General features: G+C 39.6%; 4 protein-coding genes and 1 pseudogene across 4 annotated transcripts; 1 reads left to right on the top strand and 4 right to left on the bottom strand.

Annotated features, from left to right (window-relative positions):
- The first annotated feature begins 449 nt into the window (after positions 1-449).
- lim2.5 (lens intrinsic membrane protein 2.5) lies at positions 450-5,232 on the top strand. Its single transcript, XM_074684118.1, has 5 exons — positions 450-588; positions 2,211-2,419; positions 4,318-4,467; positions 4,685-4,819; positions 5,083-5,232. Exons 2-5 carry the CDS (start codon positions 2,242-2,244, stop codon positions 5,142-5,144), a joined length of 525 nt encoding a protein of 174 aa, XP_074540219.1. The 5' UTR covers positions 450-588; positions 2,211-2,241; the 3' UTR covers positions 5,145-5,232.
- Positions 5,233-5,317: 85 nt separating this feature from the next.
- Positions 5,318-6,193, bottom strand: LOC141800629 (free fatty acid receptor 2-like). Its single transcript, XM_074683292.1, has one exon. The coding sequence runs from the start codon at positions 6,191-6,193 to the stop codon at positions 5,318-5,320; it is 876 nt and encodes a 291-aa protein (XP_074539393.1).
- Positions 6,194-8,555: 2,362 nt separating this feature from the next.
- On the bottom strand, positions 8,556-9,460 carry LOC141800630 (free fatty acid receptor 2-like; annotated as a pseudogene).
- Positions 9,461-20,210: 10,750 nt separating this feature from the next.
- Positions 20,211-21,128, bottom strand: LOC141800632 (free fatty acid receptor 2-like). The gene has a single exon (XM_074683293.1). It carries the CDS (start codon positions 21,126-21,128, stop codon positions 20,211-20,213), a length of 918 nt encoding a protein of 305 aa, XP_074539394.1.
- A 5,271-nt stretch (positions 21,129-26,399) lies between these two features.
- Positions 26,400-27,286, bottom strand: LOC141801288 (free fatty acid receptor 2-like). The gene has a single exon (XM_074684276.1). The coding sequence runs from the start codon at positions 27,284-27,286 to the stop codon at positions 26,411-26,413; it is 876 nt and encodes a 291-aa protein (XP_074540377.1). The 3' UTR covers positions 26,400-26,410.
- Positions 27,287-27,794: the final 508 nt, after the last annotated feature.

Genomic DNA, 27,794 nt, shown 5'->3' on the forward strand with positions numbered 1-27,794 from the left:
GTTTTAGCGTCAGAGCAATGTCTCCGAATTTATCAGAAGGGAGTCATGTATAGCTCACTCTGCATAGAGAGTGTAATTTTATCAAGCGTCTCTTTGGTCATGTGTCTGCTCTGAGTGTGTGAGTGTGTGTGTGTGTGTCCATGACCACACCCCGGCCACGCTGAAAGAAAGTGTGCGCTTCAGCATGTTCCATTGACTGCCACAGTACTGCAAGCCTTTGCACATCCACAGTTCCAGAACACCTCGTAGAACAACAGACGCAGACTGCAGTGCAGGGCAGCGGCCTCACATCCCAGACCCATCCCCATCCCCCAACACCACCACCCCTCCCTGACCCCCCAAAATACCCCCATGTAGTTGAGTGTGAAAGAGTCACGTGGCTTGTGGCCCACCAGCTCAAGTGGGTTTGTTCTGTGCTGATTGTTTTAAAGGATTTTGCCTCCATCGACAGAAAAGTGGAGGGGATAACTTTTTGGAATCCAGCCTAGGGCTTCCTCTTTGACGCTCACTCCTGGCTTGCACTCTCTCTCACTCTTTCCCTGAGGAAGGCCTGATACTTAAGGGGGTTGAATATTCTGAGGGATTCAGGTAAGATGATGTCTGTTTGTTTTTTGTTTTTGTTTACTGGAGCCATGTTGGATGAAAGAATTATAAAGCAAAACGACAAGTGCATATTAAGGAATATTCACCTATGGGAGTCAAATGGGACGTGATGCGATGCAGGTGTTTAATCAGTGGTCAATTTTTTCAAGATATCTGTCATTGCAGTACTAACCACAGGTGGTTTTAATGTAGAAAAAGGCTCACATATTTCTCAAGACTTCCTGCTCAACCATCGAATGTCGGTTTATCTACTTCCTCTCATCTGTTCCTCAGAGCCTCTACACAACAACGTGTGGTGTCATGCAAAAATAGATCGGAGCATCTTTTGTTTTGACATGCTGACTCAATGCTAACTTTGGCCAGTTGATATCATTAGATAGGTTATGGCTTGCCACAGTCTTTGTAGCCACACACAAGCATCATTTTTAGCCATCTTTTATTGGGGTGCCTTCGATTTTATCAAAAGAAAATCCTCTTTATCATCATTACAGACACAGGAAGTTGTTTCTATCTGCACTTGAAGATGTTTGAAGGTCACTGAGGGTTAATATAATAGCAGCATGAGTAGAAAACATGTTCAAACAGGAGGAGAGCACTTGTTGCTATCAGTAGACCATAATGTAGCTGATATGGATGCCTTGCACGGGCCAACACGTGTCATGTTGAATATTGTTTTGACGTCTCAGCTAAGACAATTCAACCTATTTCTAAAAAAAAAAAAACTAGAAAAACACTAGTATATTATGATTGTGATGCAACACTTAAGACTTACTTTAATGTTATACTCACTTTCAGCAGACTGTCTGCTATAATTTGGTGTTAGTTGCTGGTTTGTACGATAATTTGCTACCTGACAGTGTTGAAAATTATGATTATCCAGTACATATTTCATATTCCAGGTCTTGGTATCCAGAATATTGCCAGGATCTGGATCGTACTTTTACATCTGTCAGAAATGATTGTGATCTTGTCTTGTATTGTTTTACAAAGCAATCCAACCATTTATCTTGGAGTTATATTTAGACATGTAGTGAAAACGGGCCTATCTCACAATGATAAATAATCATTTTAAAAATTCCTCGATCCAGACGGTGATCCAGATCACCTCCAAAATTGAATCGCTTCTTCTTTATTCCCTTTGGAACATTTCCAGAAAACTTCATGAAGATCGTTTTGTAACTTTTTGAGTTATGTTGTTCAAAGACAAACAGACAAACTCTCCCAAAAACAAAAATTCTTTGGCTGAGGTAAAAATCCCAAATCCCTCTTATTTACTTTCAGACTGTGTCTCCCTTTGAGGAGGAACAGCAACACATGTTTTGGACTTTGTCTTTGGGGATGCTCAGAGGTTTGAAGTTGCCTGATTGTAATGCTTGGGAAAGTGAGCATTGTGTTTTGTGATATGTAACAGAAAGCAGTATCTTTATCAGAAGCATGAAGAGTCAAAGAGTAGCCTGTGTTCAAGCTTAGCATGCTAGCCAATATCACAGCAGACTGACTGCATGTAACATTCTGACCATTTACTCCAGTATTAACCCTTGAAGCTGCAAGTCTTCTACAAGAAATGGCTACTCACCTAAATCCTTGTTCTCTTTCTTTTTGCACAGTGCATAAAGCCTAAACCCCATAGTGTCACTCATGATGTACAGCTTCATGGGAGGGGGCCTATTTTGTGCCATCGTGGGGAACATTCTGCTGGTGGTCTCCACAGCCACGGACTACTGGATGCAGTACCGTCTTTCCGGCAGCTTTGCCCATCAAGGCCTGTGGAGGTACTGCATGTCCGGCAAGTGCTACATGCAGACTGACAGCATCGGTGAGTGAGTCTCCAAAACATGAGATCTGTGTCTCTCTGAAGTGTCGTACACAGTTCAGCTCTCATCTGCTGGATGCACAAAGTCATCCACCAGCTGCTCTGGTGACTTAAAGAGGATTTAAAGTGAAAGAAACTATGACAGCAGCTCCAGATAAATGGTGACATTAGCACGCTAATATGCTCTGAGGGCTGGGCATGCTAACCTGTGCTAATTAGCGAATAGTTGTTTTGATAACAATTTGTGAAATAGCAGTGTAAAAAAAGCTGAATTGGCAGCAGAGCTCATTTGTTTCCTAGGTGAACGGTACAGATATAGACGCTGACTTTACTTCCACCAGCTTGTAGATTTTTAGATTAGCCAGAAGTGATTTCAACGAGCCTCTGTCCATGTCTTACACAGTCTGTAATTAGAATTAAGCTTAATCTGCAGATGAGAATGCTATTTGGTTTAAAATAACAAAACAAACATTAACAAAAAAATGAATCACCCAATGTCTCATCAAAATACTGTTTTACTCTTGATATTAGCCAAACTCCCTTTACAAATTCAACTATTAGATGAAATTTAAATGCAAGATTACAATACAAAATGCCTCTAGCAAGGAAAAACTGGTGTGCAGCAACAGCAAATTGTTGCTCTTTTCTGCTCATTACAAGCAATTCAGGCTTTGTTTTGGCTATTTCCTGCTCAAAATAAAGGAATACATCTGGATCTGTGAGAGGAATGTGACTGAAAGAAATACTTTGACTGAAATTTAGACAATGCAGATGTCTTTACAATTAAATTTATTATATATATATATATATTTACATTAATAACACAAAATCAGTTCTTAAATATTACATAAAGAATTGCACAAACTCAGCATTTTCCAGTCTTGTACACCTCCTCAAAGTGCTTCACAGTCCTTGTCTTTGATTACCTGTGACACACTGGCCAAGGCTGTTGTCACATAGTCACCAAAAATGTTCTAATAAATCCTTATGAAGAGAGAAGCATCCAAGCAATATTTAAGGGCAGTCCAAAAGATAGTGTTGTTAGACAGAGGGAGAATTTTTTTTTTACCACAAACTAAAACGTTAAAGAAGGGGTATTATGCTAATGCTGGATGTTAGTACTAAACCTGTGCAGATTGTTACACCTGTATTTGTTCATATGTTGCCAAATAATCTTGCTGTAACCTGCTCAACATGGTCCATTCCAAAAGTAGCATGAGATCTTGGCGAGACTTGCTGAAATAAATGCTTAAGGAGCTGGTTTTAACACACTAGAGGGGTGAACCTCAATTACAAATGTACCTCTGCCCTTAAAAGGCCTCCAGAGGGCCGGCCAATTGGAGAGAAGAGGGTTTACAGAGCAGGGAGTCATAAGGAGACAGCAGCTAAAACAAAGTGTTTCAGACAGAAGCTGAAATATGAGTTTTCTAAAACAGCAGGTGAATCATGTGGAACTACTTCAGAGGTACCAGAGGGACTGAATGAAGTGTCAAAAAAAAAAAAAAGCCCTCTTTAAACTCATTTAGACACCAGCTGATGGTAAAGCCATTCTTAGTTAAATGTGGCTAAAGGAAGACACATCGCTTATTTTTATATCACTTTAATACCACCTTGATTAAGTGAGTTAAAATGCGTGGACAAAGAAATAACACAATGTAAATCTGCAAAACAAGATTTCTGAAGCAGACACAGATTTGACAGTTTAGGTGGACATAACCCTGAACCGGTTCATCGTGGTAAGGGTTACAGAGCTGATATTGTTTGAGAAACTGCAAAAACATAAACAGAGTCTCAGTAAATGACATGTGGTAACTTAAGATTCAGACCATAAACTGTACTTTATTGTGAAAGATTAAACATATCTTTATCATGTGTTCTCTCTCGTCTCTGCTCATCCCCAGCCTACTGGAATGCCACTCGTGCCTTCATGATCCTCTCTGCCATGTCATGCTTTGCTGGCATCATCGCAGGAATCCTCTCCTTCGCTCACTTCTCTGCCTTTGAGAGGTTCAATCGCTCTTTTGCTGCTGGAATCATGTTCTTCGTTTCAAGTGAGTCATGGAAACTTAAGTAAAACTGAACTGATTTTCTTTCACTCATCTCTCAAAATGTCAGAATACTAGGTTACATGAATTTACATGTCATATAAATCTGCTCCTGACAAATGCCACAGAAATTCAACTGTGACACTGTAAGACTTTGAAAGAAGGAGGCTTTTACTGATGGTACTGTTACTCATAACCTGACTGTGTCTGCCCATCATGACAGCACTCTTCGTTCTGCTTGCAATGGCCATCTACACCGGGGTGACTGTGAACTTTCTGGGCAAGCGCTTTGGTGACTGGCGCTTCTCTTGGTCCTACATACTAGGCTGGGTGGCGCTGCTCATGACTTTCTTTGCAGGTTTGTTCCAATAAAGAAAAAAAACAGCTCACAGTAGTGTTATCACAATTTGTTGTTCATAGAAAATAAATCAACCCTGCCATTTTGAACAAAACAAATCAATGACCAACAGCACTAATTTAACATAAAAATAATTTTATTTTCACAGTTTACAGATGTGTTGGCAGTTTGATTTAATACAGTTATCACACTCGTGAAATAATAGCTGATGTATGTTGTGAAACTTAAGCCCAAGTGTCCTGTGATGCTTTTCTGTCTTGCAGGTATATTCTACATGTGCGCCTACAGAATGCACGAGTGCAGAAGAGTGGCAGGCCCTCGTTGAAGTTCAAGGAAGTAATGCAAGGCTGCAAAGGAAATGAATCTCTGATCAAAGCTTCAAACTTGCTGTAAAATAATAAAATTGGGAAACGTGCACAGGCACCAAAGATGTGTTGTGGTTCTTATTAGAATATTATTCGTTGGCTTGAGCTGTGACTGTCAAATTCAGAAAACCTACTACCTAAAGACAAACTTCTTAAAAATAAACTTCTCACTTGAGAAGCGGAAAGCAGAGGAGGAAAAGTAGAAGATGATGGGATCCATGCATGTGTTGAAGGTGCTAAGTAGTAAAGTGTAGTATCTCCATTTTGGGCTCTTCCCCTGAATGAAACCCACTACATGAGACATGTTGTAAGGCAGCATGCAAATGAGAAACACAGCCAGAGTCCCCAGAGCCATGCCAATGGCCTTCCGCTTCTTTTTTGGTGATATCAAGGGTCGACTGTAAAGGATTAGGATGCAGCGTAGGTAGCAGTAAATACAAATCAGAAGAGGTATGAAAAAAAGAACAAAGAAAATTTCCAAACGCACTGGGAGTAAGGCATCCAACTGCTTCTCTGTAAAGTTCTCAAAGCACATGGATGTATTTTCATTGGAAAGGGCTGGGTGATGAAGGACAACGGCACTGAAGCTGTTGTGTGCTGCAGAAATAAACCAAATAACAGCACAGGTTATGATCCCATACACTGGTTTTTGCAGCTGTTGATAGGTCATAGGATATGCTACTGCAATGTAGCGAACCACACTGACCGCCATCAGCAGCAACGAGCTGGTGTAGATAGTGGAGAAGAAGATGAGTGCAGTGATAGAGCACAAAAAGTCAGGCAGAGTCCACTCCAAGTCTGACGCTGCCTCGTGCATTTTCAGAGGAAGGGTGAACAAGAAGAGCAGGTCAGAGACGGTCAGGTTGAGGAGCAGGATGTCTGTAAGAAGAGGTTTGGAGTGGATCTTCACACTGAAGGCGTAGAGAGCCAGGAGGTTGGTTGGCAAGCCGAACAGGAAGGAAATGATGTACGCTGACAGAATGACCTCACTCTTCACCGTTGATCCCATTATGATCCTATAGTACAGACGAAAAAAGAATATGATACGGCTTGGCTTCAGACAAAGTCCTGCAGTAATTTTCGGTGACTGTTAGAGGCACCCAGCTAATGCCCCATAAAAAATACCAGTGAGCTGAAGGTCCTTGTCCACCCGCTAACTAGGAACACTTCAGGACGCTGGTGTCTGGAGACGTGTCCCATTTGCTGCAGGTTATAACAGCAAATTGGTGCTCTAAGAGGTAAAGATGCTTTTTTAAATTTGGAAGGATAATTTTGAGACTCCATTAGCCATTCAAAATGGATTTTTTTGTTGTTGTTGTTGAAATTTGAGGTTACACTTACAAATAAAAGTTGTGATAACCTATTGAAATAATCTCATTTGATTTCTTTACTAAACACCTGAACTTTTAGAAACTTTGCTTTTAAAAATATGCACTTGTGGTTAATTGATTTTGCAAAAAGTATAAATCACAGGATTTTATATTTCTCTATTCCCTTTGCCATTTCTTTTGAACCCTCTAAATCCACTTCCAGGAAATTTCACAGAAACTTGATCTATTCATCTATCCAGTTAAGAATATAGCTCCAGTTACACAACAATCTGAACAAGGATAAAGTTAGCGCTCAAGCTCCATTTTCAAAGAGCAAATTTAAAATCCACTGAAGGATGATCAAAACAACAGACAAGGTTAAAATATCAACTTACCTTTGAGATGTGAATGTTGAAAGCTGCTTGTTGGCCTTGCTGCACCTTTCTCTAAAAGTAACCAGGTTATGAGTTCAGGGATGAGCTTGTGTATCACTCTGCTGTTTCCTAGACTGATCTGTAAACAAACAGATGATAAACAATGGATAAAATGCAAAACGAAGCACACATGGACTTTTATATGATGTAAATAAAAAGCCTTCCATGTTTTCAACAACAGACACATAAATGTTGGTCTCATGTCTTCTGAAGATCTTTATTCTCTTTCTTCTAGACAACTTGAGTTTTACAGTCTGAAAAATTAATCCATCCATCATTCACCCACCTATTAAGTCATACGACCAATCGTCATCTACTTAGTTGTACATAATTCCATCTCTCACTCATTCATTTTTTTAAACATTCATCAATCCATTCATCATCCATTAGTCAATCTATCAATTCGTCCTAACATCCATCAATCATTCACCAATCATTTGCTTGTATTGATTTTAATAATTGTACAGTGTCTTTGAGTTCTATGCAGCGCAAATTATAATTATTATTACTATTATTATTATTATTATCCATTGTTCCTTCATTCACTCAATATATTTATCTATTAATACTTTCATCCATCCATTCATCCATCTATCCAGTCACTTAACCATTTATCCCTCTTAAAATAGCCCTCCATCCATTCATCATGCATTCATCAACCCATCCAACTGATTATCCATCCATCCATCCATCCATCCATCCATCCATCCATTTGTCACGTGGATATTTAAAGGTCGACATGATGCTGAAATTATTGTCCTCTTACTCATTTACTAAACAACACTCTATTACATGACTTTGCATTTCATGCAAATTCAGGCCTGACAAAAGCTCTTTTGGGACACTGCAAGACCTCATTAAAAGATGCTTTTACTAATGTAAATGTTGTTTATTACCTGGACCTGTCTATGACAGCTGTCTTTGAACTCAGCCCCGAAAACCAGACTGGGTGGCAGTGCTCATTATTTCAAATTTTCCTCTGCCCATTATTGAAGATAAAACATCAAATATCATCCTACTGAAGATGTGATATTTGCATGTAAAAAAAAATTAGTTGAATACATTGGTGTGATCACCATTTGGGGCCTGTAGAAAATGTTGTTGTGGTCATCAAAACAAAACATTAAAAATAACAAGTAGTTGTAATGGAAAATACTTTTATTTACAGATTTATCAAATGAATTGTCAGTTTGGGTGAACATACTCTGTGTTCTTTGATGCTTTTCTGATTTGCAGGTACATTTTTTGTGTGCCTACAAGATGCACACATGCAGAAGAGTGGCAGGCCCTTGTTTAAGATGAAGTTACTAATGCAAGGCTGCAAAGGAAATCTATCTCTGTCCAAAGCTTCAAACTTGCTGTAAAATAGCTAAACTAGCATGAAATTAGCATACACACCAACCAAGTTTTGTGGTTTTGTCAAGGGGTCATTTGTGGTTTCAGGGTGAGAAACAAGTCAGGTTTGGTATTTTAATAGAAAAAAAGTTAAAAAAAAAAATAAAAAAAAGTAAAAAAAAAAAAAAAAAACACTTCAGTGCTTCATAATCAAATTCAGTATTTTTAAAAAGCAGTACATTGTAGCATTAAAGCTTGATGTGCATAAGCTGTTTTAAAAGGTTGTTAATGTTTAACTAAATGTTGTGGCCTTTCTGTGTAATCTTGAAAACTGTTTCCTGAAAATGGACTTCTCACTTGTGCAGTGGAAAGCAGATGAAGAAAAGTAAAAGATGATGGGATCAATGCACGTATTGAAGCTGCTCAGTAGTAAAGTGTAGTATCTCCATTCTGGACTCTCACCCTGAATGAACCCACTAAATGAGACATGTTAAAAGGCATCACACAAAAGAGAAACACAGCCAGAGTCCCCAGAGCCATGCCAATGGCCTTCCGCTTCTTTTTTGGTGATATCATGGGTCGGCTGTACAGGATCAGGATGCAGCGCAGGTAGCAGTACATACAAATCAGAAGAGGTATGAAAATGAGTACAAAGAAAATCTCCAAACGCACCGGGAGTAAGGCATCTAACTGCTTCTCTGTGAAGTTCTCAAAACATATAGATGTATTTTCATTGATAAGTTCTGGGTGATCCTGGACAATGATGACAATGCTGCAGTGTGCTGCTGAAATAAACCAAATAACAGCACAGGTTATAATCCCATACACTGGTTTTTGTAGACGAGGATAGGTAATAGGATACGCTACTGCAATGTAGCGAACCACGCTGACTGCCATCAGCAGCAATGAGCTGGTGTAGATAGTGGAGAAGAAGGTGAAGGAGGTGGTGGAGCACAGAAGGTCGGGCAAAGTCCACTCCATATCAGACGCTGCCTCGTGCATTTTCAGGGGAAGACTGATCAAGAAGAGCAGGTCAGAGACGGTTAGATTGAGGAGCAGGATGTCTGTAAGAAGAGGTTTGGAGTGGATCTTTACACTGAAGGCGTAGAGAGCCAGGAGGTTGGTTGGCAGGCCGAACAGGAAGGAAATGATGTACGCTGACAGAATGATTGCAAGCTTCTCCTCAGACTCAATCATGATCCTGAAGCAAGGACAAAAATGTGGACAGGTGGTGGAGAAAGACAGTCTTTTAGTAAAATACTGCAAACTTTCAGTAATGTCTTTTAAAAGTACCTGATTAAAAAGTTCTAATCTTCTCCTACCTACATACAAATAAGAACTGAGTACCATCACTAATGGTTATTTTCATCAGACATTTGGACATCTATCCCCTGTTTGGATGTGTAGCCAACATGATAAATAATCTCCAAACTTTATGACGGTTCTTACTCCATGGCTTCTCCAACAATTGCTGGTTTGTAAAAAGGTTTTGTCCTCAAACTCTTCACTTCCTAAGGAAAATTTTATTAACATTAAAATGACTGTAGTTATAAATATGGCTCTAGTTGTGTGACTAACTTGATTTTTAAACACCAAATCTTGATTTGCAATCAATTCACAGAAATCCTCATCAATGTTGAAAGAGAAGGTTAAATGTCAGCTTACCTTAGAGGTGGATGTTCTCAATGTGCGAAGCTGCAACCAGTTTATAACTTAAGGGGTAACTGTGTGTCCCACTGCTTTATCCTTCCTTAAATGACCAGAAGACAAACACAACTTGTATATTAACGGATGGAATGCAAAACTGAAGCTCATTGTTTAGCATAAAGAAAGGGCCTCCTTTGTTTCCAATGATAGGTACACAAACATTGGCCCTACATGTGCTGCAGATTTCTTTTCTGTTCCATGGAAGCAACTTTAGCTTTGTTTTTCCTTCCGTGATCCATTGACATTGGTTTACCATCCATTCATCCATCCATCCATCTATCATTCCATCCATCAGTCCACATTTCTTGGGCCAGGTCAACAAGTAGTACAACAAGTAAGTTACCTAAAGTTGCCTAAAACTGGGAACACACTAGACGCGCCCCCAGATCTGCTCCAATGTGTGCTGACTGTATACTTTCTCATTCATCAGCTCACACCGGCTGTGTGTTCAGTCAGGCATGTTGCTGCCTGAGACAAAGGAGTTTCCTTGATTCCCATCCTGATGTTGAATCTCCCCGTGTTCATGTTGGGCTGTAAAACCTCTAACCTGTTGACTCCTGGCCTGGCTGCACTCATTATGTCAGTTTAATGTTAAAGTGAAGCTTAATACAATCTGGTTTCGAGATGGTTTGTTTTATTTTGAAACTCACACGCCAATTCTATGTGGTTTTTGTGCACAGCCTACTGTTCCACTCAATCAGCTTTTTGTAAATTGATGCATCATAGCTCCAGAGCAGTCAGATCACAATGGAGTGGATCCAGTGTGAGTTTACCCATTGACTTAAATAAGGACCTATCTGATCAGGTGCTATAATGGAGAGGGGTCATACTGGAAAAACATCTGATGTGTTTTGGTCGTAAGATGCCAAGATCACCTCAGTCTTGGTTAAAATGTAGATTGGCTGACGAATAATAAGCTTAATTTTCTAGGTGAGCTCCCTCTTATCTACAACAGTCATTCTTAAGATACAATGACCATAGCACTCCTGACTCTGCCAGTCTCAACCTCACAATCCATCTAACCTTAGTGGAAGAAGACCCAGAGATACTTAAATCCTGTCACCCAAGGTTTCAGGAACAATCCCTGCAAGAGAGGGAACAATTTACTGTTTACCAGCAGAGGATGCTGGATCACCAAGCCTGACTCCAAACCACCCCAATGGCTGCTGCAGAGTCCAGCTTAGAGAAGCCAATGAAACATCATCATCCCCCGAAAGTAGAGATGTTATTCAGAGGCCCCCTCAGTGGCAATCCCTTTTCTCTCTGGTTGCGCTGAAACATCAAGTCTTTTAAGACCTGTAAACAAATCCAGAACCTGATGACTTAAAACAAAACCCTATACTCCCACAGTCTCCCAGCTGCCTTGTCAAGATATCATTTGGAATTGTCACCAGTTATCTTTGTGTCATCCCTCATGGAAATAAGCCTGAAGCTGCTTGTTGCGGCTAGGACTACGAAACTGATACTATTGCTTTAAACAAACAGCAGTGGAACAAACAGAGACGTCTCTGTAAAACGAAATTACATAACACATGCAAACCAGGACCATATCATGAAGTTAATTACTGTACTAGAATAAATACAGTTTTGCAACTCTTTGTTGACACGATTGTTCTGTAAGTTCAGGTGTGCTGTTGGGAAAACTATTTACCCAACAATGAAACTGTTCACATCTGTTGAAAGAAACAAACTTTAATCAGTCTTTCTCAGACATCTGTTCTGTTTTCTCCCATATTCTTCTCATCCTCAGCCTATTTGAATTCCATTAGTGCATTAGCACCACAGCAGGAATCTTCCCCTTTGCTCACTACTTCTCTTCCTTTGAAAACTTCAGTTCCTCTTTTGCTGCTTGGATCATGTTCTTTGTTCCAAGTGAGTCATAAATATGATGTGATGCTCTATTGACGTTCTCTGTCTCATTTGCCATAAATGTTGCAGCACTACATTGATTTGCACATCATGCAAATCATGCACCTGGAAACACGACTCCCAGAAACTCTGTGGGTGCATCACATGGCTTTTGAGAAATATTATCTCTGTTAATATCCTGATATTGATTTTAATATTCCACATCATCTGCCCTCCATGGGACAGCTCTCTTTGTCCTGCTTACAAAGGCTGGTTTCACCAGCGTGACTAGGGACTTCCTGGGTAAGTGCTCTGAAGACTGGTTCCTCACGTGGTCATCAGGTGACACCGCTCATGATTTTTTTTTCTGCAGGTTTGTTCAAATATACTTTGGAGTGCGGTGTTATTACTCTAAATGACGTGGCTGTGGTAGATGTTTGATTCTGATTAGTCTAAACGTCTTGACAACAGTGATTAATGCTCAGCAGTTAAAGGGATGTTATCTGATGGCACACACCACATCCGATCAGTCTATAGAAATGAGTAAAGTGTAATTCCCCTGTGCCTTTTGACAATGTGACAAAAATGTTATTTTCTGTCAGCATCTAATCTACTGCCATGAAAGCACTACAACCTGGGAATCCTGAGGGTTCATTTTTCAAAAGTGTATACACAAACCATTTTTGGGCCAATAAAATCTTAGAATCAGTATACTGTGTCAATTTGCTAAATCTTTAGTCAGCGGCAGAACAACGAGGGATATGTAAAGTGAAGGGGTTTGGCAGATTATAATCTTAACAGGAAGTGAGGCTTAGCTGCTCAAAGTGAAATAAATCACTATTATAAGGGATGGGTATTGATGATACTTTATTGATACCAGTGCCCCTATTGATTCTGCTCATCAATCAGATTCTTATCTATTCCATTATCAATTTCTGGTGACTTAACTGTATACAAAAATAGGCTTTACAGGTTTCCTTTCATAACATTTTATTGGATTTATAAGAAAATAGATATAAAATTGGTCACAGATGTGAATATCTCTGGACATAAATAAATAAGAACAGGTAAAAATTGCTCATCAAATAACTTTAATGTATAGTTTGTTGTAAGTTATTGACTGGAGTGGGCCTTCTTTAGTGTCTCAAAGTGGTTAAAGTGATGCTTTGAGTTGTTTGGAACCTTAAGCTTGTTGTAGTTATGCTAAAGTCAGTCTTTCATTTTCCTGTTTGAAATAAATTGCCTGAAAGTATTTCGACATTTATTTTACATTCAGAGTAAATTTGATGTTTTTCCGTGATAAAAGTTGAAATTCTATTTTTAAAACGAAAGTTAGCTGCTTGCATATCAGTGCCATTTCCCCTTCACGTTAGCAACAAGCTAGCGCTTTGTTTTCAATATTGTTTTTAATAGATTAAGAAATGTTGAATGTACTGAATAGGAAATTCTTGTGAGAGAGTAATGTACATTTTTTGTGACTTCAGTTTTACTTTTCTTGTGGTGTCATAGACACCAACTTTTGTGTGGATTCAGCAATGTTTTTACTACTTTTTCTCCTGTGTTTGTCTGGAGATCCTACATGTAACCATGGCTGCATTGTTTACATGTGAACTCAGCTGTTAGCAAGGTTATAATAGTTTTGGATTTTTCATTATAGTTTAGTTTTAGTTAGTTTTGACATTTTATTTTCCATTACAGTTTAGTTTTAATTAGTTTTAGAGAGGGCATTCTAGTTTTTATTTAGTTTTGATTTTTGCAACAAGGCTTAGTTTTAGTTTAGTTTTATGACTCGTGGACTACCAGTGAAGTCAGCATTTCAGTGTTAATAATTGAATTGTTTTTTTAAAGATTATTTTTGCGACGGCAACAAAGAGTCATTATAAATGTTCATTTTAACATCACTTGCCTCGTGTTTCTTTTGTTCTGCACCCTGCCCCAGAGAAAGGTTGAGGGTTTATATAATTGCAACCAACACATTTCTATGAATAGATCCACATTTGGAGGGCTTTTACCATGAACAATGTCTGTCTGTAAAAACACAATGCTCTAATAATGAGAGATCAGATTACAGAGCATCAATTACTCTGTGTACAGCAAAATGATTTTCACACTTGGATTTCTCTAAGACGTGAGTTTGTTTACCGCAGGGTGGAGTGTGAGACGATGGATGTGACATTAGCTACATCTAAGCATGAAGAGAGGTTAAAGATGAGACATTACCTGTGGATTTCACTACAAACTCAAATAAAGCAGCAGCTTGTTAGCATGTTTAAAGAGAGGGTGTTGTTAGTCAGAAACCCGTTGACCTCACTGAGACTAAATCCATGATTTATTCAGACACTTCACACACGTTAGATAAACAGATACACACACTTAATGTAAAACTTCAGACTGATTTGATCCAAACAAACCTTATTGTGTTAGTGTTACTCTGAAAGAATAAAGATTTATATCCCTTAATGACATTTTTTTTTTTTGCTTTTTATTCAGGGTACATTTAGGAGGAGAATGTACAGAAGGAGACATGGGTCTCCAGTTTAAGCTCTGCTCTTTGGTTCAAAGGCACAACTTGGCAACGCCTGGAGGGAAACAGCCATGCCCAGAAAGAGGGACCCTTGGTCTTCTTCTCTTCCTTCTTCTTCTCCTGTTTGACGACGTTTTCAGCTGAATCCGTCTTCTCTGCCCCCTTTGGCTTCTCCTCTTTATTTTTCTGAAAGTATGAAAACAGACACAACATACATGAATATATAAAGCTCACAGTTCAGAAAACAAAAAAAGGACAGATCCCTTTATTGTTTCACAATAAAAAATAATATTAAAATGATGCAGCTGCAGCACAAAAGAATCTTTACATCGAAAGGTGCTTCTTGAGCCGACAAAATGATTATTAGCTTGGATGTATATTCATCCTTACCTTTGAGAAGACTTTTCTGATGTGAATCAGGAGGGATGTCTTTTTCCTGGGTTTGGTTGCAGGCTCAGGGTCTTCAGTCACTTCAGACCTGCAAGCTGTGGACCCAGGACTGGCTGAATTAATTTCACCATCCACGTTATTCTCTGGAGCTGGATTGATCTTTCTCCATGCTCTCCATTTTAAAAAGCTCCTCTTCCTCTTCCTCCTCTGTAAAAACCCTCCTTCCTCTGGTTTGTCTTTAAAGACCACAATGACCTTAAGGCTGAATGGGTCAGAGTTTAGCTCCTCAGTGACCCCTGTTTCTTCTTCGATCCCTTTCGGAGCATCGTCTTCAAGATCAAGGACAGTGACCTCTTCAGGGGTAAAGACAGCGTCCTCTTTAAGGTCAAGGAAAGGATAGCCAAGGTTGTCACTGCTGGTGATTGACTCATTGTCCTTCATTTTCTGGTAAACCTCGGGCAATGTGTGGATGGAGGATGAAGAGGACCATCTGGAGGTAGCCCAAGATAATACAGACTTTACTGAGGCCCATGATGCCTCTGATCTGATGGAAAGTCTAGAGGCTGACTCTGCTTCCAAAGTTTGCTCTTCCTCTTTGTCTTTGTCTTCTGCCTCAGTCTCCAGGTCTTCTGGGAACAAGGTTTGGCAGGCCTTTGAAATCTCCTCATCGAGATTCTGATCGAGACATGAGATGGTTTCAGAGATCTCGTAGTCAGAGGAACACTCTGAATTGGTGTAACCATCCCAGCTATCTTCGCTGTCTGACCAGGAGTCCCCATCCTGTTCAGTTGGTGAGGCAGCATGAGAGCTGGTGATGTCTTCCTCATTCAGGACAGCGTCTAGGTTCTTGGACTCGTTGAGATCAGCTGTGGTTTCCTTCTGGACAGTGTTGTTTGTCTCGGCCATCTCAGAGGTTGTGGGACATGCAGTAGTGGCGCTGACTTTGTCCATTTTCTCTGTTTCTTTGTTGTTGGAGTCAAGAGAAACAGGAATCTAAAGCAGAAAAACACAAACATCAGAAAACGTTAGACTGTGCTGAAGTGATGGAGAGGAACTCTTTGAAGGGGAGATATCATGTTCCTCTCAGGCTTCATTTTGTTCCTCTGAAGCTTTACATGATTCACAGCTTAAAAACCTAATTTATCATCTGTTGTCTTTGTAAACCAACATTTTAGTTGCTTTTATTTTTAGCTAAAGCCTTTTGAAAGACCCCTCCCTCCCCCTACAAACCCACTTTCTCATCAGTAAATGTTTGCTGTGAGCAACACATTTTGATCAGATCTGATATATATGTATTTTTTTCTTTTGTAGCATCTACAGGACAAGACCAAGAAAGCAATATGATGTGAATCTTTGCCCACAAGTGATCCGAAAAAACAACAACACAGACTTTAAGTTTTTAACAGGAGTCTGAAAATGATAACAACGATTGGCTTCATTAATTTTGATATTCAATGCAAATATAGATGTCAGTGAAAAATATTTACAGGTAATATGAAAGACGGTTGTTGGGGAGAAATTAAGAAGCTGAAACAGAAAAAAATGTAGTTCAATTTGTGATATAGTGGGTTTATCCTTGTTCATTCAATCAGATTCGCTAATAAAAACACTGGGTATCCAGAAGTTAAAGCTCTTCAGTTTACACCTCGTCCCCAAGTAAATCAGATTAACTAACTTATTAACAGCAGAGTAAACTCAATTTGTAAACTATTTACCTCTTTTGAATATATTTACTCAATAAAAAAACTTAAACAACATGACCTTAAAGTGTGGGCACAGCTCACTAACTTACCTGTCTAGGATCAGACGTCGTCAAATGAATTATTTTTTGAATGAAGGTTGTTTCTCTTCCTCTGAGCTTTCTGGACTCAGTCAGTCAGTCTCAGTTTAGGTGGAAGGAAAATGTTCGAAGTTTCACTGTAAATGGTTCGTACTTCGTGCAGGTGAGCGCTCGATAGAGTTCGTCTCTGTGAAGAAATGTGAACTGAAATGCTGGTCTAGTCTGAAAACTGTAGAACATGTTCTGTGATGTCACAGTGCTGTTGGAACTCCTCACTGTGACCGTGTTCTGACGGAACTCTGTGTTTACATTCAAATCTCTCAACTCAGTTTAATGTAATTCAACTCAACTCAACTGAACTCAAATAGAAAAGAATAGAATAGAATAGAATAGAATAGAATAGAATAGAATAGAATAGAATAGAACTTTATTTTCATTGTAAAAACGAAATTGAAGTCACAGCAGCAATCAAGAAAACAAAAGTAAGAAAGTTAATAGAAGGTGCAAAAATGTCCATAAGAAAATAGATGACGACAGCTTGTCCATCATTGTCCACTTCAGCCAGTCTCCACCCCCACAGGGTCCAGGACTGAGCTTCTTCAGCACTCTGTTCAGTCTCTGTCTCCTGGATCCTGTCTGCTCACAGTAGGTGAAGCTCTTCCAATGTGGCGTTGGTGCCTGATGTTAGATTTGTTTGCCATGTCTGTGAATAGCATGATGCTTCTCTGCCCTCTGGTATTCCCTCTGTTGCTGGGTTAGCATGGCTAGCTGGTCCATCTTATTGGAGAAATATCTTACATTCCCAGTAACGATGGAGTGAAGGACAGGTCAATGTTATCACTTCTTAGCTCACACCTGAGAACCAGCACGTCGTCCTCACCTCCTTCTCCTCACCTTGTGGGAAGACATCAGGCCTTACATCAGTTAGCATTGACATGCTACAGGCTGCTAACAGCTGAGTTCCCATGTATACAATGCAGCCATGGTTACATTTTGGGTGCTCCAGACAAACACTGGAGAAAAAGTAGTAAAAATATCACTGAAGCCACAAAAAGTTTGGTGTCCACGACCAACAAATGAGCCATACAAAGTAATGATCCTCTCCAAATACAAAGATTACGAAAAAGAGACTGTAGACAAGTATTTTCTATTCTATTCTATTCTATTCTATTTTTTTTTTTCGTTGCTAGGCGCTGCCCAAGTAGCTGCCTGTTGCAGCAGCTGCCTGTTGCAGCAGCTCTCTCGTCTTTGTCCGTTTCTTGTAACTTTTTTCGTCTCTTTTTCATAATCCAATTACATCTTCTTAAATTTTTTCAGATTGTAGTTTGAAAGCAAAAGTCAGTCTTTCCATATTATAGATTTCATGAATACTTTCTTGCCAGTGGGCTGCACGGTGGCGCAACGGTTAGCGCTGCAGCCTCACAGCAAGAAGGTCACCGGTTCAAATCCCCACCTCGGCCGGTGGGCCTTTCTGTGTGGAGTTTGCATGTTCTCCCCGTGCATGCGTGGGTTCTCTCCGGGTACTCCGGCTTCCTCCCACAGTCCAAAAACATGCTCATCAGGTTAATTGGTCACACCAAATTGTCCCTAGGTGTGAGTGTGTGCATGCATGGTTGTCTGTCTATGTGTCAGCCCTGCGATTGACTGGCGACCAGTCCAGGGTGTACCCCGCCTCTCGCCCAATGATTGCTGGGATAGGCTCCAGCCACCCGCTACCCTTAACAGGAGAAGCGGTATAGAAAATGGATGGATGGACTTTCTTGCCAGTCCTCCAGTGTTGCGTTGGGTTGTAGCCACTTTTCTTGTAACGGCTCCTGGACACTATAACGGTAATGACTATTTAATGTTACTGTAGTACTGAGTTTGTAAAAGAAATTCAGTGAGTTGTGTTTTTCATACCTTATTAACCAGGTGCAGGATTCAAAAAGGTCAGAGTACATTTTTTTGTAATGCTGTTTATTTTCAAGTCCAACATAGTGCTCACTGCTCAGTCAATGCTGATACCGAAATGTTGGCTGCTTCCTTAAACACATGAAAAAATAATATAAACTGAGTATAAAAAATACAAGCATAAATTATATAAAATATTGTTGACATAAATTACATAATATAATATTAACATAAATTATTAAAAAAACAATATAATATGAGCTTCTATAAGTAAAAACTTGGACTCCGTAACAGTTAAACTATTACAGATGCTCTGATTCATCGCTCCACCACGTTAAGTTGCAGCACAGCGCACAGCCAGTCGGTGCAGTAAACAAGCTCGTCCCTATATGTCGCTATGATGGTGCTGTGCGGCACTGACAACTGCCTAAAACTGTCTAAAATTGGTTGGGAGAATGTGTCCGATTAATTTAAATCCTAAAGGCTATTAATATTGTCGTGAAAAACTATAATTACGGACATTTTCTCTATCATTTTAGTTAGTTTCAGTTAGTTTTGTGAACACAAGATTCAGTTTTAGTTTACTTATCGTTTTTGTTTTCTTTTCTAGTTTTTATTAGTTTGAGTTAACTGCAATGTATTTTAAATTTTAGTTTTCGTTTTTAGTTTCGTTTTAGTTAACTATTATAACCTTGGCTGTTAGCAGCCTTTAGCATATCAATGCTAACTGGTGTAAGGCCTGATGTTTCCCCACAAGGTGAGGAGAAGGAGGTGAGGACGACGTGCTGGTTCTCGGGTGTGAGCTAAGAAGTGACAACATTGACCTGTCCTTCCATCCATTGTTATTGTGAACGTTAGAGCTATCTCCGGTAAGATGGACGAGCTAGCCATGCTAACCCCGCAACAGAGGCTATACCAGAGGGCAGAGTAGCATCATGCTATTCACAGACATAGCTAACGGGGCTAACACCAGACACCAACGCCATGTTGGCAGAGCTTCACCTGCTGTGAGCAGACAGGATACAGGAGACAGAGACTGAACAGACTGCTGAAGAAGCTCAGTCCTGGACCCCGTGGAGGTGGAGACTGGCTGAACTGGAGAATGATGGACAAGCTGTCTTCATCTATTTTCTTATGGACCTTTTTGCACTTTCTCACTGTTTTACTTTTGTTTTCTTGATTGCTGCTGTGACTTCAATTTCTTTGCACTTGTTACAGTGACAGTAAAATTCTATTCTATTCTAGTCTAGTCACTATGGCATAATGTTAAGAATCAATAAGGGAATCGTTAAGCATAAAGGCTAATGACATCATTGGACTAAATCATTTCTGATCAATCCTTAACAGGACCCAGTTATCAATGCCCATTCCCACTTACTATATGACAGTCAAAAGTAAATCCAAACTGTGGAAGATATATCATATTTAATATTCTTACAAGAGTTAAAAATACATAGAGATTTAAAATAATAAATCACAAAAACAAGTCTGTCATACAGATACTTTTATTCACAGTATTAAAGTTGCTACTGTTAGCTGAGATAAAAACAGTGCTATCAGCCAAACACACTAAAAACACAGTATGTTATAAAAGTGAAAATCCAAAGAAAAGCAACTCAAAGCTTGCTTCATAAAACCAGTGGGAGCACAGTACATGTTTTTCGTTTAGCAAATATTCTACATGTCTAAACAATGTGCTACAGCAGTTTATACAATATTAAATAGTGCAAAAAAAATCTGTAAATTTCAGTATGATAGGGCCATAAAATCTTGATTTACACAGATTGCATTGAAAGTCTCTGGTTCTCTCAGCTTGAGCTAGCATCTCCGTGGGACTTTAAAACCTGCTTCCTGAAAATAAACTTCCTGAAAATGAACTTCTCACTTGAGCAGTGGAAAGCAGAGGAGGAAAAGTAAAAGATGATGGGATCAATGCATGTGTTGAAGGTGCTAAGTAGTAATGTGTAGTATCTCCATTTTGGGCTCTTCCCCTGAAAGTAACCAAATAAATGAGACATGTTATACGGCATCACACATATAAGAAACACAGCTAGGGTCCCCAGAGCCATGCCGATGGCCTTCTGCTTCTGCATGGGGGAGAAATTGGGTCGACTGTACAGGATCAGGATGCAACGCAGGTAGCAGTACACGCAAATGAGAAGAGGTATGAGAAAGAGTACAATGAAAAACTCAAAACGTGCAGGGAGAAGAAACTTCAACTGCTCCTTTGTGAAGTTTTCATAGCACACGGTGGCGTTCTCATTTGAAAGAGCTGGATGGAAGCGGACAATGATGGTGATGCTGCAGTGTGCTGTTGAGATAAGCCAAATAACAGCACAGGTTATGATCCCATACACTGGTTTTTGCAGCTGCTGATAGGTGACAGGATACGCTACTGCAATGTAGCGAACTACGCTGACTGCCATCAGCAATAAGGAGCTGGTGTAGATAGTGGAGAAGAAGGTGAAGGCCGTGATGGAGCACAAAAAGCCAGGCAAAGTCCATTCCATGTTAGACATTGCCTCGTGCATCTTCAGAGGAAGGATCAACAAGAAAAGCAGGTCAGAGACAGTCAGGTTGAGGAGCAGGATGTCTGTAAGAAGAGGTTTGGAGTGGATCTTCACACTGAAGGCGTAGAGAGCCAGGAGGTTGGCTGGCAGGCCGACCAGGAAGGAAATGATGTACCCTGACAGAATGACCTCACTGTTCACCTCAGACTCCGTCATGGTCCTGAAGCAAAGACAAAAATCACCAGTTAAAAAAGGAACATATGGTCAGGTGGTTAAGAAAAACAGACTTCTTCCTCAAGTTCAGGACATTTTTACTTTCTTAAGTCAAAGACTAAGTAAATCCGGAGAGTGGAGAGGTTGTGTTTTTAGGAGGGGTTGTTTGTCTGTGATCAACTTCACTCAAAAAGTAATCACCATCTGGATCCAGGACTTTTTTAAATGATTCTTCATCATTGTGAGATAGGGCTGTTTTCACCATATGTGTATAGAACTCCACAATAAATGGTCGGATTGCTTTGCAAAACAATACAAGACAAGGTCTTGATCATTTCTGACAAATGTAAAAGTACGATCCAGATCCTGGCAATATTCTGGATACTAAGATCTGGAATATGAAATATGTACTGGGTCATCATAATTTTCAACACTGACAGGTAACAAATTAACCTGCAGCTAACACCAAATTGTAGCAGACAGTCTGCTAAAAGGGAGTATGACATTAAAGTAGGACTTAAGTGTTGCATCACAATCACAATATGCTTGGTGAGGGTCTGTGCTCTCTCAGCCTTTGTGTCTGGGGTGTGCTTAAGCTGCTCGGCCAACATGCACCCCAATCTTCTTACTATTATCATCAATGATAATGAAAGGAGTATGTAAAATATGTAATTTTAATGGATAACTTAGTATTAGAAGACAACTCACTATGTCATGGAGTGCGAGAGTGTAGGGGATTGAATGTTGAATATCACAACTGGTAATAAAAATTGTATGTCAAAGTGTGTTGTTAAGAATTTAGCAAACAGGTCAGTTCGCCATGCTTAATATTTTCTGCATTGTTTCATTTGGTGCTGAGTTGCAGTAAGATTACATCAGCATCATCACTTCACAGAGCACTTCAAAGCCTGATTAAAGACAAATGCTGTCAAGACCAAACACCCTCAGCCATCAATACTTGACACGTGGATGGCTCAAACTCTGGGAGTAACCAAATAATATTAGATTCATTTCTGAGGTAAGTGGGCAAAAAGAGAGAAAAAATGGTGTAAACTCCTAAATATTGCTCAACAATTCAAACGCATTATCAGCAAAGGTTACGGGAAGTTCAATTACAATGTTTTGGTTTTAGATTGAAACTCCTTTTGAATGCTTTTCAGGAGCATAAACCTGAATTGTGTATTTCAATGGCTGTTATGTGTTTGGCTTTTTCAGTTACTTTATAACCAGATTACATTCCCAGGACAAAAACATAATTGGTCCCTAGCAACAATCTCTAATTCAACGAGAGGTCTGAATTGGGAATGGATACTCCCTCTGTGAAGCTGCCTCCCTTTATGGAACATGAGAAAGCTCATCATTAAAATAGCTAGATTTGCACAAAAATTTTAAAACAAATCAAACAAATTTTGCTCTCAAGCCATAATTTGGAAAAAAAAAAAACTTAAAGGTTAATATGTCTACTTACCTGAATGTGGGGGGTCCTGGAAATGTTCTGAAAAGAAAGTAGACACTGAAGCTCCTCGCTGTTTTGCCCTGCTGCAGCTTTCCTCAAAGACAACTAGTTTATAACCTAAGTTCAAAGATGACCAGATATAAGATGCAACAGGAAACAGCAAGTCATACTCAGGTCCTGCACACTGCTCTCTCCTTGCTACTCTGACCAGCCAACAAACACCAGCTGATTGTTAATGCGTAAAATGCAAAACTGAAGCTGATGATGACATTGACATTAGGTTAATATAAAACCTCCTCCCACTACATGTCTGGTGGAAGACGTTTGATACGTGATAACCAGGTTTGGATTGGGCCTGGATTCTCTGCAAGTGCACGCCTACGCAGTAAGTCATCACTTCAGAGGGATGTTTCCACATTGGTAATATGTGCCTCACTTCCTTTGCTGAGATCAGCTGCTGAGGGGGTACTTCCCAGAAATATGGGACATTAGGCTTTCTGTGTTCTCTGTAATATATGCTCATAGATCTACAGCTGATCTCTACTCTGTTGCCTGGTAACCACCGTTTTGTTTACTTCCCTATTACTGGGTTTACACTGACATCAGTCTGTACAGCAACAGGAAATATAATCATAACAAAGTGTAATAGTGAGAAAACGTCACAGGTATTACTTAAAAGAAATTTAACTTATTTTGAAACTCAAGGTGAGATAAAAAAGATATGTGCTTAAAAAAAAGCAACTTTTTGACACCCATATGCACTTATGTTGAGATCTAATATGCTCACTGTGTCATCTTGTCCACATGTAAAATAGTCCCCCATGTTGCAATGCACATCCTGTAGAAAAACAAAACATGATTTTAATATTTCTCAATTCTGTGCAGCTACATGGAGCTGAAAATAGACCAATGAATGCAGATTGCATATGCTTCTATGTCTGTGAGAGAAGGTTTCAGTCATCGACAGTTTGGTTGTCAGTGTTTTCATGATTATTCTCTTTTTTTTTTCATAGCCTCTGTTTCTCCTATTACTTTAGAGGCTGTGTTGTTTTTCTGATGCTGCAGTTCACAGGCCCGTCAAACTTTTTCCAGGACATTATTGTCTTGTCACAGGAAAGTCTGTCTGCCTCAGGGTCACTCTCTGCTCTGCATGGGCTCGATTGCTTGAGTTCAGCTTGTGCTCTAATACAGAGAAAGATGAAGGAAGTAAGTACTGAAGTAAGTGAATTTTATTCAGTAAATCACCTTTCATAGAAAAGAATCCCAAAGTGTTTCACAGGAAAATGCTAAATTGAGATCATGACAGCTTAAAACATTAATAATGAAATTGTCAGACAGTGAAAGAAACAAACAATAGCATAATTAAACATTAGTCTGAACAAGGAGAGTCAAAGGCCTGCTTAAATAAATATGTCCTTAGGAGCTTTTAGAAGTAACAGGGACAGCTGAAGAAATATTTACAAGAAGATGGGTCTATGATGTTGGAGCAACCACTGTAAAAGCATGATCACCTTTAGTCCTTATGGGCCCGAGGGACAACCAGGAAGCCCTGATCAGTAGACCTGAGAGGCTGGGGTGGAGCAGGTCAGTGATGTATTCAGGAGCCCGACCATGCAGAGCTCTGTACACAAAACAAGAAGCTTAAAATGGGTCTTAAAATTGATTGTGGAAGCCAAAGTAGGGAAGCTAAAATCGGTGTGATGTGAGTAGCCCAGCTGGACTTGGTCGGTAGCCTAGCAGCAGCATTCTGGACTCACTGAAGGACGCTGAAGGACTTACTGGGGCGGGTGAAAAGGGAACCAGGAAAATTGCTTTTCCTTGCAGCAAATTTGTTGAAATGCTGAAGCTTCAGGCTAAAACTGATAAAAATGTGCAAAAAAGAGAAATGTAAAAGCAGTGAAACAAAGCTGAAAAGTTTTAGTCCTAAAAGAAGGAGAAGAATAGTAATAGACCGAGAAGTACATGTGGTAGCCGTAAAGTCTAAGAAATAGCATTAGAAGTATTGGAATAAGTAGCAGAAAAAGTACAAGAAATGGTTTAAGAAGTAGTTATAGTAGAAGCACTGATATAAAGTTTAAGTTAAAGTTGCAGTAGTACTAGAAGTAGTTGTTTTAGTAAAAGTAGTCGTAGAAGTGGTAGTAGAAGAAGCATTAGTTGTAGTATCAGTAGTGGTAGTGGAAGTAGTAGTAAGAGTCGGAGAAGTAATAAGTATGTAATATAAGTAGTTTAATAAGTTGTATAAGCAGTAGTAGTGGCAGAAGTTGTAGTAGTAGTAGAAGTAGTAGAAGTAGTAGTAGTGGAAAAACTAGTAGTAGTAGAAGTAAAGGAGTAGAGGTAGAACAGGAAGCATCAGAAGAAGTAGCAGTAGTAGTAGGAGAAGTACTAGTATAAGAAGTAGCTGAAGGAGTAGTCGAGTTGGAGTAGTAGCAGTAGTACTTGTGATTTTAGTTGAAGAAGTAGTAGTAGAGGTAGTAATAGGAAAAAGTAGAAGAAGTAGAAGAAGTAGAAGTAGTAGAAGAGTTAAACATAAACACGTTTTTGACTGAAGCTTGTTGGGCTAACTTTCATGAATTTGGTAAGCTGTATAAATAAAGTTGTTTGGTTTGTTTGCCCAGGAAGTTTGTGTCTGTGCAGGTGAGGTTAGCCTGGCTTTGAGCTCAGCCATTTAACTCCCCAAGAACAATGCGCTTATAAGATCTGGAAACAAAGCTGAAAGATGATGGGAGGAAGTCATTCCCATTAACGGACCAGTGTATGGAGGCATCAGGAAAGGCCTCAGCCTGGCAGACACAGTGGATCATTACTTTGTATGGCTCATATGTTGGTAATACACATCAAACTGTTTTTGTCTTAGGTGATATTTTTGCTACTTTTTCTCCTGTGTTTGTCTGGAGATCCTACATGTAACCATGGCTGCATTGTTTACATGTGAACTCAGCTGTTAGCAGCCTGTAGTATGTCAATGCTAACTGGTGTGAGGCTTGATGTTTCCCCACAAGGTGAGGAGAAGGAGGTGAGGCAGAGTAGCATCATACTATTCACAGACATGGCTATCAGAGCTAACATCAGACACCAACACCACATTAGGAGAGCTTCACCTGCTGTGAGCAGTTAGGACCCAGGTGACAGAGACTGAACAGACTGCTGAAGAAGCTCAGTCCTGGACCCTGTGGAGGTGGAGGCTGGCTGACTGGAGAATGATGGACAAGCTGTCAGCATCCATTTTGTTATGGGCCTTTTTGCACTTTCTATGGTCTTTCTTACTTTTGTTGTCCTGATTGCTGCTGTAACTCCTGAATTTTCCTCAGGGATAAATAAAGTATTTTCTGTTCATTTTTTATTCTATTATTTAACAGTTCAAGGTCAATCCAGACTGTGAAGGATGGCTCATATTACATATTCTTACAAAACATTGACAAATTAAAACAAAAAGATTGAAAACAATAAACCAACAGTAAAAGTATGTCACACAGATACTTTTATTTACAATATTAGAGTTGCTGCTGAATTAAAAACAGTCCTATCAGACAAACATGAATTTTTTTTTAAAAAAAGAAAAACAGTTTGTTCTAATAACATACTCATCAGTGAAAATTTACACACAAGCAACTCAAGAGCTAACTTCATGAGACCAGCAGAAATACAGTACATGTTTTTCATTTTGCTGGCTCATACATGTCAACACATTGTGATTCAGCAATTCATAAAGTATTAAACATTGCATAAGATATCTGTAAAATTCAGTGAAATAGGGCCATAAAATCTTGGTTTGCACAAATAGTATTGAAAGTCTCTGGTTTCCTTAGCTTGAGCTTGTGGCAATTCTGTATTATTTTACAACCTTCTTCCTGAAAATGAACTTCTCACTTGAGAAGCGAAAAGCAGAGGAGGAAAAGTAAAAGATGATGGGATCAATGCATGTGTTGAAGCTGCTGAGTATTAATGTGTAATATCTCCATGTTAAGCTCTGACCCTGAAAGTAACCCAGTAAATGAGTCATGTTAAATGGCATCACACATATGAGAAACACGGCCAGAGTCCCCAGAGCCATGCCAATGGCCTTCTGCTTCTGCATGGGGGAGAAATTGGGTCGACTGTACAGGATCAGGATGCAACGCAGGTAGCAGTACACGCAAATGAGAAGAGGTATGAGAAAGAGTACAATGAAGAACTCGAAACGCATAGGAAGGAGAAAGTTCAGCTGCTTCTCTGTGAAGTTTTCATAGCACACGGTGGCGTTCTCATTTGAAAGAGCTGGATGGAAGCGGACAATGATAGTGATGCTGCAGTGTGCTGTTGTGATAAGCCAAATAACAAAACAGGCTATGATCCCATACACTGGTTTTTGCAGCTGTTGATAGGTGACAGGATACGCTACTGCAATGTAGCGAACTACGCTAACGGCCATCAGCAACAAGGAGCTGGTGTAGATAGTGGAGAAGAAGGTGAAGGCTGTGATGGAGCATAGAAAGCCAGGCAAAGTCCATTCCATGTTAGACATTGCCTCGTGCATCTTCAGTGGAAGCGTGATCAAGAAGAGCAGGTCAGAGACGGTTAGATTGAGGAGCAGGATGTCTGTAAGAAGAGGTTTGGAGTGGATCTTCACACTGAAGGCGTAGAGAGCCAGGAGGTTGGCTGGCAGGCCGAACAGGAAGGAAATGATGTAACCTGACAGAATGACCTCACTCCTCACCTCAGACTCCATCATGATCCTGAAGCAAAGACAAAAGACAGACTTCTTTTTACAGCTCTGGACATTTTGTTTGTCTTAGGTTGAAGAGAGAGTCACTGTGGGAAGTTAAGAGTGGAAGGCTTATTGTTTAAAGACTGTAGCTTGGAGTTAAAGTAGTGACAGCTGTGGTCAGGAATACAGCCTTTGTGTACGGGATGTGCTTAAGCTGAAAGGCCAACACCCACCACAAACTTCTCTGAACTGTCACCAATAATAACAACAAGATCTTTTTCTGGAACACTGCAAAACAACTCTTAAAATCATTTTTATAATTCTGTGAGACGATGGTTAAGAGTTTGAAAAAGAATCTGTAAGCAAAAATAATCTTTCTGTTATTCATTAGAAAACCTTGAAAAACAACTCACAATGTTATTTGACCCAAAGTGTTTTGGGATTAAGATCAAATAATGATTTACACCTGAGTTGTGGTAAAAATTATTCAAAATTGGTAATAAGAAATATTGTATGGAAGTGAGTTTTT

This window comes from Halichoeres trimaculatus, unplaced genomic scaffold (assembly GCF_033239565.1).
Source record: "Halichoeres trimaculatus isolate MK-OKI-2021-1 unplaced genomic scaffold, fHalTri1.1 fHalTri1_scaffold_12, whole genome shotgun sequence".
NCBI classification, from domain to species: Eukaryota; Metazoa; Chordata; class Actinopteri; order Labriformes; family Labridae; genus Halichoeres; species Halichoeres trimaculatus.